The sequence below is a fragment of the Myotis yumanensis genome, unplaced genomic scaffold (assembly GCF_028538775.1).
Source record: "Myotis yumanensis isolate MYYU_CA2020_CCGP unplaced genomic scaffold, mMyoYum1.0.hap1 SCAF_16, whole genome shotgun sequence".
Lineage (NCBI taxonomy): Eukaryota > Metazoa > Chordata > Mammalia > Chiroptera > Vespertilionidae > Myotis > Myotis yumanensis.
The window spans coordinates 12,864,121-12,881,501 of record NW_027223767.1 but is presented as its reverse complement, the minus strand read 5'-3'; the positions used below and the strand labels follow the sequence as shown (position 1 = coordinate 12,881,501).

General features: G+C 54.4%; 2 protein-coding genes across 8 annotated transcripts; both read left to right on the top strand.

Moving 5' to 3' along the window:
- Window positions 1-522: 522 nt before the first annotated feature.
- LOC138994029 (uncharacterized) lies at window positions 523-3,091 on the top strand. 5 transcript variants are annotated; one of them, XR_011468372.1, is made up of 7 exons: window positions 523-1,011; window positions 1,355-1,462; window positions 1,610-1,672; window positions 1,878-1,966; window positions 2,063-2,143; window positions 2,727-2,875; window positions 2,962-3,050. XR_011468372.1 is itself a non-coding variant. In XM_070393622.1 (6 exons), the coding sequence occupies exons 1-6, from the start codon at window positions 530-532 to the stop codon at window positions 2,998-3,000; spliced, it is 1,113 nt and encodes a 370-aa protein (XP_070249723.1). In that variant the 5' UTR covers window positions 523-529; the 3' UTR covers window positions 3,001-3,091. The 5 variants fall into 5 exon arrangements, 3 of the variants coding, with proteins under 3 accessions (XP_070249723.1, XP_070249722.1, XP_070249724.1); XR_011468371.1 differs by having other exon boundaries at window positions 2,063-2,314; XM_070393622.1 differs by having other exon boundaries at window positions 2,711-3,091.
- Window positions 3,092-3,107: 16 nt separating this feature from the next.
- On the top strand, window positions 3,108-17,333 carry ACAP1 (ArfGAP with coiled-coil, ankyrin repeat and PH domains 1). 3 transcript variants are annotated; one of them, XM_070393619.1, is made up of 23 exons: window positions 3,108-4,111; window positions 4,412-4,549; window positions 5,057-5,114; window positions 9,047-9,166; window positions 9,393-9,446; window positions 9,532-9,590; window positions 9,821-10,004; window positions 10,128-10,172; window positions 10,289-10,384; window positions 10,495-10,569; window positions 10,899-11,008; window positions 12,221-12,272; window positions 12,368-12,468; window positions 12,800-12,923; window positions 13,020-13,231; window positions 14,264-14,333; window positions 14,458-14,552; window positions 14,653-14,822; window positions 15,607-15,779; window positions 16,172-16,281; window positions 16,362-16,472; window positions 16,804-16,853; window positions 17,137-17,333. In XM_070393619.1, the coding sequence occupies exons 2-23, from the start codon at window positions 4,497-4,499 to the stop codon at window positions 17,235-17,237; spliced, it is 2,223 nt and encodes a 740-aa protein (XP_070249720.1). In that variant the 5' UTR covers window positions 3,108-4,111; window positions 4,412-4,496; the 3' UTR covers window positions 17,238-17,333. The 3 variants fall into 3 exon arrangements, with proteins under 3 accessions (XP_070249720.1, XP_070249719.1, XP_070249721.1); XM_070393618.1 differs by lacking the exon at window positions 3,108-4,111 and having other exon boundaries at window positions 4,318-4,549; XM_070393620.1 differs by lacking the exons at window positions 3,108-4,111; window positions 5,057-5,114 and having other exon boundaries at window positions 4,318-4,549.
- Window positions 17,334-17,381: the final 48 nt, after the last annotated feature.

Here is a 17,381-nt window from a genome sequence, read left to right as displayed (position 1 = left end):
TGCGGATGTTTCCAGTCAAGCCCACCTTGAACTCCAATTCATTCATACTTAGGTCTTAAAGCTACGAATAAAAAGCCCAAAGAAACCCCGACAGACAATTTCAAGCAACAGCGCCGACGGTCCCCAAAGATTGCCCCAGAGCTATTAACAAGCCCCCAGCCCAACTCCGACGCTCGCGCTACGGTTGGATGACTGTGAGGTCACAAGGCTTCTCGGCCCCACCCCCCACCCCTACCCCCCCCGGAGAAAAACTGGAACAAATCCCAGAGACAAAGATTTTTGAGGGAGGGGCAACGGGGCTCTCAGCCCGAGGTCCCGTATAGTCTTTATTCCTCCCACCGGGACTCCAAGGAGCATAGGGGAGGGGCCCGGTCCTGGCTCCTGAGTCCCCGCCAGGCGCGGTGGGGGCGGGGCTAGGTGGGGAGGGGAGGGGCTAGGTGGGGCGGGGGCGGGGCTAGGTGGGGCAGGGGCGGGGCTAGGTGGGGCAGGGGCGGGGCGGGGTAGCTGAGAGTGGCCCCCTGGTGGGGCAATGGAAAAGCAGGAGTCTGGGGGGGCTGCTGGCAGCCCCACCCCGGAATCCCCTGGAGGGGCCACCAGGGAAGTGCCAGGAGGCATCACAGGAGTCGCGGCAGGCTCCGGGCTGCCCTCCGGAGTCGTCGTGCCGCAATATTCTGGCCGCCCCGGAATAGTCATTAGAAGCCTGGATTCTAGCCGTCGCTCCGGAGTGGTAGCGGCTCATGGTTCCAGGCCCAAGCAGCCTCCTGGGGAGGTTGTGGGCCACAGCCTTGCGTCTGGCACATACCCTGGCGGATTTAACGCCCCCATTCCTGGAACCTGTGCAGCCGGGACGTCTGACTTTGGGTCCCAGGGGTCTGGGGTGCACAACTCGGAATGCAGTCTGCGTTCCGGTTCAACTTCTTTGCACCCCCACAAACCCTATGAGGATCTGCCCCATAACATCCTAAAAACCAGCAACCACACCTTGATACAGAAAACCCCCAGTGCGGACAGGTAAGGAGCCCAGCTTAGTTCGCAGGCAGCACGGAGCAAGGAGGGAGGTTAGGACACTGGAGGGGGCGGGGCCAGGAGGGAAGGGGCGGAGTCCTGGGAACTAGATGTGAGGGTAATGGAGTGGGAAATGTGAGGTTCCAAGCCTTCGGGAGAGCAGCAGGGACTCTAGCTACAGAGCACGTGATTGTCCTTAGGTGTGACCCTCATCCCTAGCCTCCTGCTTCTCTGGAACGGCAAGGGGGTAGAAGAAGTGTTTGAATGACTGAAAGAATTAGGGAGGACTGTGAGGAGGAGGTCACTAGAAGGCTTCTTACCCCTTTTTTGTGTCCTTCCCCGACTGCAGGAAAAAGTCTCAACACTGGGATGAAATGAATATCATGACCACTTACCACCCTGCGGACAAGGACTACGGATTTATGAAGGTGGATGAGCCGAGCACTCCCTACCACAGGTGCGCTGAGCTTTCAGCCCTAATCCTTCAGCCCACACTCTCTTACCTATTCAAAGGAGGGGAGGAGGCGGAGAAGGCAGAGAGGCCTCAGGGACTGGATGCTACCTGATACCCTTTTCTCTGCCCTGCTTCCGCCCTCCTCTGCAGGCTGTCACCGCAGGCCAGTGACGAGCCCTCCCTCACAGTGACTCCGGAGGCGCTAAGGAAAAGGTGAGAGTGCTGCCAGAGATCAGTAGGGATGGGTGTCTTCCTCCTTCCACTCCTGAACTCTGGGATCTGAGCCAGTTCTGCTTTTTGGTCCCCTAAATGGGAGGTACTACCTTTCTCATCCAGCTAAGGCAAAGGTGGGGAGTCAACCAGCTGCCCCCATTGTCTTTTCACTTCAGTGCTCCCAACTGGATTCCCTCCCCTTCAGGTTTGCAACAATGGACAATTTCTACCCCAGGGTCCTTCAGCACCCTGATAACAGAAGCTCAGGGTCTTCAGACAACTTTTCCAAAACATGTGAGATGAGGGGTGGGGACTGCATGGAAAGGGGAGGCGGCCTGGACCTTGAGTGAGAGCATGGCAGGAAAGCTGAGCTCTTAAACTGGCCCACAGACTCCAGTGGTTTTGAGAAGCACCACAAGACACACTACAATGAAGGAAAGTTCCTCAAAGCTCAGAAAAACCAGCCCTCGGGTAATAACCAGAAGAGCAAAGGGGGTAGTGAAAGTTTGGGCAGTGGTGGTCGAGGTGTGATGCTGGGCCCAGAGTCCAGGCCTGTGGAGAGAGGCTGGGCAGGAGGACTGGCCAGAGGAGTCAAAGACAAGATTGGCCTGTTGGCCAGGAACCACATCCAAGAAGCTGAGGGTTAGTAGCTATGGTGGGGCCCCTGGAACTCAAGGGAATTGTAGTCCAGAGCCTTCTTCCTCCCTGTGCATGGATTGGCCAAGGGCCCTGCTGCCTGAGGGGGAGGTGATGCTGGGAGGTGACCCTAGGAGAGACAGAGGGGCAGTGAGGTAAGTTCCCCGTCAGGATAGTCCCCAGGAAAGTCTGGCTGATGAGGAAGAACAGAAAACCCAAGAGACTTGTGGGGGATGGAAAGGTCACTAACGTTTTTCTAAAATAGAAGGAGGTATAGAGGTGAGATGAGAACCTGGGGCTTGAGCTCCTCCCCTCTGGTGGTGGGAGGGGCACAGTGGACACCTCGGGGCCTGGATCCCCTCAATGGCCATAAGACTCAGATGAATGTGGGTGACTCCTCAGATTCCTCTACCTTCAGAAATCAGTCCCCAGCTCCGGCCGTCATCGTGTCGGACAAGGAGGCTGGTCTGCAGCGGAAGGAGTATTATAGCAAAGGAAGATACCTGAGGTGCTGTTCTCACCCGGAGCTTGAGGAGGACATGGAAGATGAGCAGCAGGACAGTGACAGTGGGTCTGGGTCAGCCTGGGGGGCGGGAGGACTGAGAACTAACAGACTGATGGGTGCCCCAACCCTGATCCGGGGATGCTTCCAGGTTCTACAAGCTTGCGCTGGGCGAGTGAGAATTCCATAGGAACTGAGGTCCGCTCGCTGGACCACAGAGGAAGCCCCCTTCGGGATCACAGGCCATCGAGAACCCCCTGACAGTGACAGGGACACCATTACAGCCTGGTGAGGACACCATGCCACTGGGCCTGGCTCTTGGCAAGCTCCCATCCCCCAACCCCTCCCCTCCCTTTAGGCCAGTAGATCTGCAACAGGTGCTCAGGCCCTAACCATCCTAGTGTGCAAGGCCCACATTGTACAGAGAGGAACCAGGGACGACCACAAGTGGTTGGGACCCCCTCCAGCTTGACACCATCTGCTGGTCCCAAGCCTCCTCCCCACTTCTCTCTGCCACCTACCCCACTCCGGGTGCTTCCCTGTTTTCCAAAGAAGTGGGTCCCAAGCAGTGTCTGGCTACTGTCAGTGTCTGGCATCCAAGGGGCTGACCTGCCCAAGCCCACAAAGCTCAGAGAGGAAAACTAGAAGCAACCCAAACTCCTCAAACCAAAAGGAGTGCAGATATGGCCTAGGCAGGGGCAAGTGGCTGCCTGCACTGGCCAGGGCGGGAGAGGGGCTCAGGTAGGTTCCAGGGAGCCTGAGGGGTCACAGGAGCCAGATCTCATGCCTGCTGTAAGAAAACCACTCACCCAACCCTCCTCTCTCGAGATGCATCCCTTCGGCTTTGATGGACTCAGGAGGGGGAAGCCACACAATAGAAAATGTAGCCAGCTGGAGATGGGGAGGGGGCCAGCCTTCCCCTGCCCTCACCACCCAAGGGGTGGAAAATAAAGAGAAGAAGAGCGGCAGTCTTGGTGCTGTGAATTGGGGACCCAGGCGGACCTGCTCAGTCACTGAAGAGAGGAGAGGAGGGAGGGAAATTCACACACAGGAAACCACCATGAGCAGCCAGAGCCGAGAAGAAAGCTCGGAGTAGTCGGGAGACTGGGGTCCAGAAGGTCTTGGGAGTCTGAGAAGGCCCAGCTGCAGCAGGATGACAGTGATTGGTGTGCTTCAGTCAACATAAATTCACGAGTATCATCTTTAATTCTTGCAACAACCCTGGAGGCAGGGGTTGCCATCCCCATCTTCCAGATGAGGAAACTGAGGAATTCGAGAGCTTGCTCAAGGTCATGCACCCTGTAAGTGACCAAAAGATTTGAACCTATATCTGCCAGGCTCTCAAAACTCAGCCACTAAAGGAGAAAGAAGCAGAGACCTGACCCAGTAGGAAGGTGACAGCATATCTCTGAGGGCGGGGCTGTGGCTTCTCTGATCTCAGGCCCCTCTCCTCAGCCCAGGCCCCGCCTCTGCCCCTCCCAGCACTGCCTGGAAGTGTGGGGTGAGAGCTCCTCCTAGGACACCCCTTCCCCTTGGGGGACGAATTATCACCCCTCCCAGGCTCTAACCAGGAGAGAACGCTTTTCTCCTTCCTCATCCAGGCCCCTCTGGGGGCAGGGAGTGCCTCCACTTGCATCCCCACCCGCCTGGCCCCAGGATCCATTGGCCTGAAGTGATCAAGCTGAGATGACAGTCAAACTGGATTTCGAGGAGTGTCTTAAGGACTCACCCCGCTTCCGGTAAGTGTGCACAGGTCTGGGGGGTAGAGGAGGGGCGGCCCGACACCCCCTTACACACACACACACACACACACACACACCATTCCCCAGGCCAGATGTCCTAGCAGGGAATAGGTCTCAAAGGGACAAGATCAAGCGTGTGGGCCAAAGTAGTACCTCTGCTACCAAACCCAGAGGTCTCTCACCCCCAGAGCTGGCATTCCATCATCCTTTCTCTCACTGGGACCCCTGCCCCTCCCCCAGCACCTGCTGTGGGCGGTTAGCAACTTCCTGCCCTTACCACATCCACCCTCCTTCTACCCTTCCTGCTCTGGCCTGGGCCATAGTAGCTCCTACACTGTGGCGTGAGCAAGCTAAAGAGGGCTGGTGGGTGGGCCTTCCTAACCCACTGGCTTTTTCTATCTGCACCTCCACTCTCTAACCCCAACCCCTGACCTGGCCTTGCCAAGGTGGACAGACTACACGGACCCAAGCTCTGTTCCCCTGACACCACCCCTCCTTTCCCAGAGCCTCTGTTGAGCTGGTGGAAGCTGAAGTGTCGGAATTGGAGACCCGACTGGAAAAGGTGACTCAGGGTCCGACTTTAAAATGAAGAGGGTGGGACCAGGAAGAACGTTAGAGGCAGAGAATGAGTCCCAGGGATTATTGAGTGCCAGTCGTGTGGGATAGATATTTAGGGGCAACAGAGAAGCAAAAAGGTAGTTCTATACCCTCAAGGAGCTCGGGATCTTGGGGGGAAAAGTCTCACTTGTGGACTTAACCTGTCAGCTCTTGAGCCCTGCCTTATACCAGCCCCGGGCTGTTGGGTAGAGCAAGACTCTTCTGCCTCGGAGCCCGCAGATGGACTGGAGGACAAACCAGTGAAACACTCAAACGCATTACAGTAAGGCCTTCCCTAGCCACCTTTATAGAACAGCCCATGCATGTGCAGGTGCAAGTACATACACTCCCCTCCTCTGAGTGGCTTTGTTTTTCTCTATAGCATTTAGCTCAATCTGACATTATGTATTTCCCTGTTTTAGGTTTCTGTTGCTGTATAATCAATTGTTACAAATTTAGTGACTTTTAAAAAATATGTTTTTATTGATTTTTTACATAGAGGAAGGGAGAGGTATAGAGAGTTAGAAACATCGATGAGAGAGAAACATCGATCAGCTGCCTCCTGCACACCCCCCACCGGGGATGTGCCCGCAACCAAGGTACATGCCCTTGACCGGAATCGAACCCGGGACCCTTGAGTCCGCAGGCCGACGCTCTATCCACTGAGCCAAACCGGTTAGGGCCAAATTTAGTGACTTTAATACATATTTTTTTATCATAGTTTTGGTGGATGAAGAGTCAGGAAGCTCAGCTGACCCTCTGCTCAGGGGCTCGCAGGCTGCAGTCTCTTCTGAGGCTCAGGCTTTTCTTCCAAGCTCGCAGGTTTGGGGACTGAGGCCCTCAAGTCCTAGGAGCCACCAAGTCCCCGTCCCTGTGGCCCTGTCCACAGGCAGTTTCCTTCACACCAGCTCATTTCTTCAAGGCCAGCAGGCGAGTCTCCCTTGTGTGAGCTGGCAAGATAGTGCCAATTTATATCACCCCTGGGGGCGAGCCCATCACCTCTGCCATGTGGTGTAACCTAATCACGGGAGTGCCGTCCCATCGTGCTGGCCATAGTCTACCGGTTAGAAGCAAGTCCCAGGTCTCTCTCACACTCAAGGGGTAGAGATCATGCAAGGGTGGGAATCACTGGGGGTCACCCTGGCATGTGTCTGTCATGCTATTTTTGCTGATTTTTTTTTCTTTTCTTCACCGGAATTCTAAGTATCGTGAGGGACCTTTATGTTTTGTTTTTGCTCAGTCACCGGTGCCTCAACCGTGGCCTGAAAGTTAGTGGATGACCAACTAATATAATATACATATATTTTAAAATGAAACCTTTTATTTGAGTAAATGATACATTCACAAGAAGTTGCAAAAACAGTACAGGGAAGTCCCACAAACCCACTACCCAGCTGCCCCCAATGGCGGCATCTTACATAACTGTGGTGTACTAACTGTGGTGTACTGCCAAAACCAGGAAGTTGCAATGAACTGTCTACAGGTCTTACATGGATTTCACCTGTTTTGCATATACTCTTAAAAAAACTTTGTGTAGCCAAAACCGGTTTGGCTCGGTCGATAGAGCATCGGCCTGCGGATTGAAGTGTCCCAGGTTCGATTCCGGTCAAGGGCATATACCTTGGTGGCGGGCACATCCCCAGTAGGAGGTGTGCAGGAGGCAGCTGATCGATGTTTCTCTCTCATCGATGTTTCTAACTCTCTATCCCTCTCCCTTCCTCTCTGTAAAAAATTAATAAAAATATATTTAAAAAAACAAAAAACAGAAAAAACTTTGTGTATAATTCAATGACACTTTATCATGTGTATAGATTCTTTTTTTCAATATATTTTTTATTATTGATAATATTACAGATATCTCCTATTATTCCCCCCTATGCTCCCCTCTGTATAGATTCTTATAACCAGCATCACACACAAAATACAAAACTCCTATCACCACAAGGGAACTCTTTTGTATTAAGCTTTGTAATGATACCCTCCCTGCCCCCTTCTCTAATCCATGACCACTCATCTGGCCTCTGTCCCTAGACTTCTGTCATTTCTAGAACGTTATATTAGTGGAATCATACCTTATGTGACCTTTCAAGATTGACTTTTTTCCGCCACTTAGAATAATGTCCTTGAAGTTTATTCAAGTTGTTGCGTATCAGTAGTACCAGTAGTTCATTATCAATAGTTCATCTACGAATAGTTTATTCCTTTGCATTGCTGTGTACCATTCTATTGTATGGATGTACCAATTTGTCACTAGTTCAGTCTTACGAAAGTTTCTTACTCAAATATATGAGGGAGAGAGGTGGATAAGGAAAAAAACTGAACACTCAGTCCCCCAGCTCCACACAATGGGTTTTTGTCGCTTGTTACAGACACCCCATGGGGACATCTGATAAGGTTTGATCATGACCAGTTTCCTGACCATTACTGATCCTGCTAGCCACCTTAAGCTACATTTCCCTGAGGCTTTCGCTAGCTCTAAAAAGTGTCTTCCAGTTCAACAAAAGTTCACTGGGAGATCAACCAAAGGACTTGCATGCATGCATATAAGCCTAACCAATGGACACAGACACCAGGGGGGTGAGGGCATGAGTTGGGGGGGGGGGGGGCAATGGGGGATAAGGACACATACTAGTATATAATACCTTAATCAATAAAGAAAAAAAAAGTTCACTGGGATGAGTTGACAGGCTCCCCAGTCACTTGCTCTATCCCAGATACAGTGACTCAGGCCAGAGCCAAGTGGCGTCACCTCAGGGGCAGTGCAGCTCCTGCAGGGAGCAAGGCCCAGGGGTCAGGAGACCTCACTGTGGCTTCGGACTCGGCTACCTGGCTCACCTAGTGAGACCCTCCTTGGGCTAGTCTCTTGTCCCCTTGTTTATCAAGCCTCCTTGTCTGTCAATGGGACCAGAGAGAAGGGGCCTTAGGAGCCCCCTAGCATGCCATCTTCGTCCTGACCCTCTGGCTGGCCGACTGATCAATTTATGTTTATGAGGGAATGTTCAATAAGCATAGAATGGGACAAGTCCAGACAGTTCGTGCTGCAGAGCAGTGGTTCCCAATGTGGGGCACATGTCCCACGAGGGGGGGGAGGGGGGGCAATTTGATTTTTAAGGGGGGCAATTCGAGAATGAGTTATTAACAGTGAATTCTTTTTGGCATTTCTTATGGTTCTATAAATATACATGGTGACATACTTATGCATTTCATTCTCTATTATATGTTTTGAAACTTTATTTGCTGTTTTTTTCCTATCACTTTATATTATTATTATTTTAACAATTTCTTAGTGATTTCTTCAGCAGTACTTCAACTGTTCTTTCATTCTTTTATTTTTCTCTTTCATGGATGCCATGTTCTTTGGGAGCTTTTTTAGACGAAGTTAATGGCCTTTTAGGCTTCCTCCCCGTGAATAGGAGTTCACTTTTTGAATAATAAGAATTCTATGTCACGGGGTGGGGGGCATCAAGATTTTAGAGATGCTTAGGTGGGGCATGGCCAAAAACAGGGTGGGAGCCACTGCTGTGGAATTCACACCGATTGGGTAGAGCATTCATCCTGTGAGCCAGACAGGGCCTGAGGATGGAGTTTCTGGGGAGCTCTGAATCCAAGCTGTTGCGGAGAGACATTTTGGAGGTGAAGCTGACAATGGCTTTGGTGACAGGCTGGGAGGAGTTTTGTTCCAGGCACAGAGCCGTGGGAGCAAAACAACAGAGATGAGAAAGCACCAGGTCTGTGTTAGGAACTGTGAGAGCTGGACTGGGCTACAGAGAAGTTTAGGCAAGGCTGTGAGGGAGGGTCACAGGCCAGGCGAAGGGGAGAGGAAGCGGACAGGGGTGGGGGTTGCTACCGACTTCGGTGGCGCATGGCACGACTCCCTTTTGCCCTGTTGCTCCCTAGCTCCTCAAGCTGGGCAATGGCCTCCTGGAAAGTGGGCGCCATTACGTTGCGGCTGGCCGCGCCTTCGTTGTCGGCATTTGTGACCTGGCCCGCCTGGGCCCACCAGAGCCCATGATGGCGGTATGTGTAGGGCTCGAACCAGAGTGGGATGGGGTCCGAGATGAGAGATCCTGTGGAGGCTGGGGGAGGGGTGGTCTGGGGTCTGCAGGTCCCAGGCCAGAGCAGGGCTGGTGCTGCCACCTGAGACAGCCATTAGGCTGGTCTAAAAATGGGAGGGTAAGGGCCCGGCCCTACCCTCGCCCCCATGCCTGCTACTCTCTCTCTGTCTCTGCCTCTTCTTGCCTAGGAGTGTCTGGAAAAATTCACTGAGAGCCTGAACCACAAGCTGGACAGCCATGCGGTGAGTGGGGGTAAGTAGGGCAGGTGGGGAGAGCAGGGTGGTCTGTATCCCTGACCTTTACCTTCCAATCTCCGCTTCCCCTCAGGAGCTTCTAGATGCCACCCAGCACACGCTGCAGCAGCAAATCCAAGCCTTGGTCAAGGAGTGAGTGTTGGGAGGGAAACCAGTCCTCCAGCCCGTTCCCACAGGAGCCTCCCTGAATGAGGCGGGGACTGAGGGTTTCTGGTGACCTGCTTGCTACCCCCCATCCCAAGAACCCCCTTGGAGTTCTGACTGTACAGAGGCTGACTAACAGCTATGAGTGGGCCTGCTCTGGGGACTGCTCTGCAGGGGCAGGTGGATGTGTCTGTGATGCTTTGTATCCCCCACCCCAGAGGTCTCCGGGGTTTCCGAGAGGCTCGCCGGGACTTCTGGCGAGGTGCTGAAAGCCTGGAGACTGCTCTCACCCACAATGCGGAGGTCCCCAGGCGCCGGGCCCAGGAGGCAGAAGAGGCAGGAGCTGCTTTGAAGACTGCTCGAGCTGGGTACCGGGGACGGGCACTGGATTATGCCCTGCAGGTGCCTGTCCCCCCTCTTGGAGTACCAGGGCCTCAGCCACCTGAAGGCTAGAGAGTCCCTGGGGTGCACTGGGAGGGCGCCCTATCTTTTCAAGACTGACCTGATGTGTTTTTGGGCCCTCAGATCAATGTGATTGAGGACAAGAGGAAGTTTGACATCATGGAATTTGTGAGTTGCAAGGGCAAGGTGGGGAGGAGCCTGCTGATGGAGAACAGGAGGGAAGAGGGAAATACTGAGGGGTCCTTCCTCAGCCCTGCCCCCCCCCCCCCCCCCCTTGACCCCAGGCGCTGCGTTTGGTGGAAGCCCAGGCTACACATTTCCAGCAGGGCCACGAGGAGCTGAGCCGGCTGGCCCAGTATCGCAAGGAGCTGGGCGCCCAGGTAGGGCCTCATGGAACAGGCAGATGGGATGGGGTAGTGGGCTCTGAGATGACTTCCCTGGCCTGGTTGGGGGAGGCTCAGGCCATCTGAGATGCCCCTTCTATGCCCAGTTGCACCAGCTGGTCTTGAATTCAGCTCGACAGAAGAGGGACATGGAGCAAAGACATGTGCTGCTGAAACAAAAGGTGAGGGCTGGGCCCAGCCGGTGTGGCTCAGTGGTTGAGCATCGATCCATGAACAAAGAGATCATGGTTCTATTCCTAGTCAGGGCAGGCACATGCCCGGGTTTGGGGCTCTATTCCCAGTAGGGGGCGTGTAAGAGGCAGCCAATCTGATTCTCTCTCATCATTGATGTTTCTATCTGCCTCTCCCTTCCTCTCGCTGAAGTCAATAATAAAAATAAATAAATAAATACATACATAGGTGAGGGCTGGGACTGCTGGAGGGAGGCAGATGGGCATAGGGCCTTGCTCTCTGCTCACAAAGTGGCCTTTTGACCTTTCTGTGCCCTCAGGAGCTGGGCGGGGAGGAGCCAGAGCCAAGCCTCAAGGAGGGGCCTGGTGGCCTGGTCATGGAAGGACATCTCTTCAAAAGGGCCAGCAACGCATTTAAGACCTGGAGCAGGTGAGGAGAGGACACTCCAATCAGCCAAACCCACCCGATTACATTGTTTTTCAATGTTTAAAATTGATTTCAGAGAGGAAGGGAGGGGGGAGAGAGAGACAGAGACATCAATGATGAGAGAGAATCACTGATTGGCTGCCTCCTGCATTCCCCACACTAGGGATCGAGCCAGCAACCGGGCATGTGCCCTGACCAGGAAACAAATTGCGACCTCCTGGTTCATAGATGGATGCTCAACCACTGAGCCACGCTGGCCAGGCCCATTCAATACTGTTTGAGTGGTTGTAGTATGCTAAGCACAGCAAGGAAAAAGACAAAAACCCTTGCCTTCAGAAAGTTTCTATCCCATCAGCAAAGACAGACAATAATACAATAACTAAGGAGATGTTATATTCATATCTATTATGTTAGAAGGTAAGAGTGCCAGAGGAGAGAAATTATGAAGTAAGGGATGTGGATAGCTGAGGAGGGGTTGTGGTTTTAATAGAGTGGTCAGCGTAGGCCTCGTGAGAAGGTGACCTCTGAGTGAAGACTCGAGGACTTCTGGGGGAAGAACATTCTAGGCAGGAGGGGGAGCCAGCACCAAGGCCCTGAGAAACCTGGCGTGTGGGAGGAACAGAGAGGAGGCCATCGGTGATGAGAGGAAGGAAGGAGGAAGTGGTAGGAGATGACGTTGGAATTAACAGGCATGTAAATTATGCCAGGGCCTTGTCGGCTTCTCTCGGGACTTGGGCTCAACTCTGAGGGAAATGGGGAGCCCTTGCAGGGTGCAGAACAGGATGGTGGTCTGCTCTGACTCGACTCCTTCCCCTTCGAGGGCCACTGCCAGCCCATGTGGGATCTTCGTGCAAATCAGATCCTATAGGGGCTTCTTCCCCAAGACACTGAGCCCTTTCCCCAAGATACTGCCATCTGTCAACAACAACAAAAAACTGTAGCAATAGACTTATTTTGTTAGAAAAGGCATCTTACTGTCATCTGCTGTAAAGTTGACTTCATAAATATATCAAATCCGGTTGTCCAAGATGTGACGGGTGCCCCTTAGACAGTCTACGCAACTGTCCCCCTCCTCTGGAACATCTGGGACAGTCTGCCCAGGCCTCTCCTATCGGCAAGATCCTTATGGGGCAAAGGACACAGACTCTCTGCTGTCCCTGTCCCAACCTTATCCTGACGCTGCCCACGTCCAAACTCTACCTTCCCCTCCTGCAGACGCTGGTTTACTATTCAGAGCAACCAACTGGTTTATCAGAAGAAGTACAAGGTGGGTAGCCCGGGTGCTGGAGGCCTGGGCCCAGGGAGACTCAGCCCCGGCTTCCTCTGGCTGGACATCTGGCCCTTCTCACCTTCCCCTGCCAGGACCCCGTGACTGTGGTGGTCGACGACCTCCGTCTCTGCACAGTGAAGCTCTGCCCCGACTCCGAAAGGCGGTTCTGCTTCGAGGTGGTATCTCCTAGCAAGTGAGTAGAGCCCCCAGAGGTGATGCTGTAAAAGCTCTAAATCGTTACCAGCTGGAAAGGTAGGGCCCATCACCCAGGCTCCCCTGGAGCAGAGGCTGGAGGCCCCCATGCAGCCCCAGGCATGAACCCTTTGGTGGCTGGATGGTGGGGCAGCCTGGGGGAAGGGTATAGGGGGATGGGGGAATATTGAGAAGGACATAACCTATTGGTGCAGAAATATTTCCGTCTGATTGGTACCAGCTGAAGACTAGCTGAATGTCAGCCTGCCCATCTGCCACATGCTCTCCAGGCCTCAGACCCCTCCTTGCTCTCCGTCCCCTTTCCTGCCCAGGTCCTGCTTCCTGCAGGCTGACTCAGAGCGCCTCCTACAGCTGTGGGTCAGTGCTGTGCAGAGCAGCATTGCCACGGCCTTCAGCCAGTCTCGCCTTGACGACAGTCCCCGGGGTTCAGGCCAGGTACCTTAACGCGGGGGTCCGGCGCCAGGTTGCCCAGGGCGATGGGATATCCCTTCCCCGACCCCTATGGCCACTCTTTCTTCCCATCTTCCCCAGGGCTCAGGACACCTGGCCATGGGCTCTGCTGCCACCCTGGGCCCCGGCGGGACGACCAGGGGAAGGGAGCCTGGCGGAGTGGGGCATGTGGCAGCCCAGGTGCAGAGCGTGGATGGCAATGCCCAGTGTTGCGACTGCCGGGAACCAGCCCCTGAATGGGCCAGCATCAACCTTGGCGTCACCCTCTGCATTCAGTGCTCCGGCATCCACAGGTCCCTCCCCAAAGCCCCAAGCACGGGCCCCGTTCCTTCGGGCTGCTGGGGGAACCAAGATAGAGCCCATCACAAGGCTCTTCCTTCCTCACCCTGCCCTGGCTTCCTCTCTTAGATTCTGGCTGTCACTGGCACAAGCCTGGGCTGAGCCTGTGGGGCACCAGGTGGATCCAGGGGGGCCCAGCCTCTCGGTCTAGCCAGCAACAGGGGACCCACAGTAGTTTATTGGTTTGCCTGGAGGAGGTGTGGGGTCAGGACTGCTGAGGGGTGAGCCAGTGAAGAGCAGAGAGAGAAGAGGTGTGAGGCCTTAGCAAGTCTATACAGCCCTCACCCCGAGTCAGTCTGGTAGAAGGATGGCAAGAAAGAGTTGTCTAGGCCCGTGGTCAGCAAACTGAGACTCTCGAGCCACATGCGGCTCTTTGGCCCCTTGAGTGTGGCTCTTCCACAAAATACCACGTACGGGCGCGCACATACAGTGCGATTGAAACTTCGTGGCCCATGCGCAGAAGTTGGTTTTCGGCCTGGGCGAGTCTATTTGGAAGAAGTGGCGTTAGAAGAAGTGGGGGTACTCGCTGAGGTCGACCCCTCAGATTGAGGACGTTTTTAGCAAAGGCCAGCTTAGGAGTACCCTAATTAAGTTAATAACAATGTACCTACCTATATAGTTGAAGTTTAAAAAATGTGGCTCTCAAAAGCAATTTCAATCTTGTACTGTTGATATTTGGCTCTGTTGACTAATGAATTTGCCGACCACTGGGCTAGGCCAAAGCGCCAAGAGTGAAGGGAGGTGGACAGAGAGGATGAGGCCCTTAAAATGAAATGTAGGAGAAGTGAGAAGAGGGGATGTGAAGAGGCAGGATCCTGCCAGACGCAGGTCGAGGCTACAGGGCCCCAGCTGCCCTGCTGCCCCCTGGCCTAGGGCCTCTGCATGGCCCCCCCTGCAAGACCTTGTCTCCAAGTCTTTTTAGGACCAGCAGTTGCTCCCACAGCTGCTGCCCCACATAGGGCCTGACTTCCTCTCTGGCCCTCCAGGAGCCTGGGAGTTCATTTCTCCAAAGTCCGGTCTCTGACACTTGACTCATGGGAGCCGGAACTAGTGAAGGTGATTTGGGGGTGTTATGAGGAGTGTGGGGGTCGGATGGGTTGAGGGCAGGGCTGTAGAGCCCGAGGGCTCAGACTCTCCCCGCTCCCTACCTGATTGTCTGCCTCTGCCTCGGCACCTGAAGCTTATGTGCGAGCTGGGAAATGTCGTCATCAACCAGATCTACGAGGCCCGTGTGGAGGCTATGGCAGTGAAGAAGCCAGGGCCCAGCTGCTCCCGGTGAGGCTGGTGGGAGGGGCTGGGCTGCCCTCTTTGCAGGGAGGGAGGAGGGTCTGGAATGAGAGGAGGGAAGACCGTCTCCTCCTCCTCACCCCTTCAGGCAGGAGAAAGAGGCCTGGATTCATGCCAAATACGTGGAGAAGAAGTTCCTGACCAAGCTTCCTGAGATTCGAGGGCGAAGAGGTGGCCGGGGGCCTCCGAGGGGGCAGCCTCCTGTGCCCCCAAAGCCTTCCCTTAAGCCCCAGCCAGGGAGCTGCAGATCCAAGTCAGGTATAGGGTTGGTTGGGCACTCATTGAGCACCTACTGTGTGCTCAGCACAGGGCCACACCTGGTGGGGAGGTTCAGAGTCTGAGGCCCAGGCCTTCCCTTTGTGAGTGCTGAGGAGCCGGACCACATCAGCACTGGTTTTAGAAGGTAAGAGGTCTAGGGCTTATAGTGAAGAATAGGAAGGAGCATGGGGCTGGGAGTAGGCAGGGAGGGCTATGTAAGGGAGTCAACAGCGTGAGAAAAGTCAGCAGTGAGAATGAGCTAGGGCAGCCGTGGGCAAACTACGGCCCTCGGGCCGGATCCGGCCCGTTTGAAATGAATAAAACTAAAAAAACAAAAAGACCGTACCCTTTTATGTAATGATGTTTACTTTGAATTTATATTAGTTCACACAAACACTTTATCCATGCTTTTGTTCCGGCCCTCCGGTCCAGTTTAAGAACCCATTGTGGCCCTCGAGTCAAAAAGTTTGCCCACCCCTGAGCTAGGGTCTCCAAAGGCCTGGGAAGGCAGGTGTGAGTTTGGCTGGAGCAGAGGGAGCCAAGAGAGTTGAGGCGAATCTTCAGTGAGTCAACTCACCCACAACATCCCAGCCAGTCAGGGTGGTTGGACAGGAAGAGGTGGGTGATGCCACACACATACACACTCACATACACCTCCACTTCCCACCAATCCCCAGAATCTTGAAGGCCTCCCCACAGTTGAGCAGTGACCTACCCCATTACAGCATCAGGGGACTTTGCTGAGGGTTTTCTCCCCAGACTCAAAGCTGATTCCCCCTAACAGAAGCACCCTCTGATAACCTGGGCAGCCTGCACCCTGGGGCCCTGCTGTTTCGAGCTGCTGGGCATCCTCCATCCCTCCCCACCATGGCTGATGCCCTCGCCCATGGAGCTGATGTCAACTGGGTCAACACGGGTCAGGAGAACGCCACGCCACTGATCCAAGCCACAGCTGCTGTGAGGGTCCAGCCAACCTCCCCACCCCACCCTCTGTCACCTTCTCTTCTTCCCTACTCCTGACTTTCTTACCCCTCCCCACCTCATAGCGAGTGATAACCAATAAAGACTTTGCTAAGAGTGATTTGGAGGTAAACAACCTGAGTTGGAATCCAGGCTCTCACCACTTACCAGTACAGTTATGAACCTCTCTGTGAACTGGGGATCCCGTACCTCACTAGGGTGTACTGTGGATGTAATGTATTGATACATGTAAAGAGCTAGAGCCGAGCCTGATACTTAGTGGTACCCCTAAACTCCTGACCCCACACCCTGCCCTCTGAACTGCATGAATCTTTAAATTTGCCTCTAAAGATGCCACCCTCTCTCCCTTTCTCTGCTTCTCAATGCAGAATTCTCTTCTGGCCTGTGAGTTTCTCCTCCAGAATGGGGCGAATGTGAACCAAGCAGACAGCCGCGGCCGAGGCCCACTCCACCACGCAACCATCCTTGGCCACACTGGGTAGCAGACAGCGATGATGGCCTTGGGGAGGAAGGTTCCGGACGGGAGGAGCTGCTGCTAAACCTGGCTCTCCTCTCTAGACTGGCCTGCCTGTTCCTGAAACGGGGAGCTGACCTGGGAGCTCAGGACTCTGAAGGCAGGGACCCTCTGACCATCGCCATGGAAACAGCCAATGCCGACATCGTCACCCTGTGAGGATGCCTGAAGGGGCAGGACCAGCACCTTTCACATGGGAGTGGCTAAGTCCCAGACCTCGATGCCAGAGATGCCTGGGGAGGGGAGTGGCAGCAGACAGGATGCTCCCAAGTGTTGATTGGAAACGGAGTAGCAAGGGTGTGGGCAGGGTCCAAGGACGGTGAGCTCATCCTGAGAGTCATTATTTGTCAACATTGCTGTCAGGCATCTTTTAAGGACTAGACTAGACCCTGGGCAAACAGATGAATAAACAACCCAGCTCAATGGATGGGAAGTTGGGGGTGGGGGGAAGGACTGTCGTTCATTCTTTAATTCTCTCCTCCTTAGGCTTCGATTGGCAAAGATGAGAGAGGCAGAAGCAGCCCAGGGCCAGGCAGGTAACGTACCCCCCAGCCCAGCCCCATCAGGCTCTTCATCTAACTCTGGGCTTCTGGCCCCTGGTGACCAGCTTCATTGATTATGTCTATTATTCAACAAATCTGTGTTGGGCGTATAGGCCTCAAAACAGAGGAAAAAAAAAAGGCAAGAGTTGTGCCCTGTTGGCTCAGGTGTTTCCTCCAGCCACACTCTTACCCGGACGCCCCACCGTCCCCAGCATACGCTCCTGAGCTGGGGCCCAGCCTTCGGGGCTCCCAACCCTCCCTCCCTCCCTCCCCCCAGGAGACGAGACGTATCTGGACATCTTCCGAGACTTCTCACTGATGGCATCCGACGACCCCGAGAAGCTGAGCCGACGGGCCCAGGACCTCCACACGCTCTGAGGCCAGGCCGTGGAGGGCCTGCGACCCGCCCTTCCCACCCCCGCTCCTCCACCCCTGCCCCCGCCTGGCCATTAAAGCCTCTGTGCTTGGACCTTCCCTCCATCCTTCCTTTACTGGCGCCACCCGGGCCCGCAGGCTGCCAGG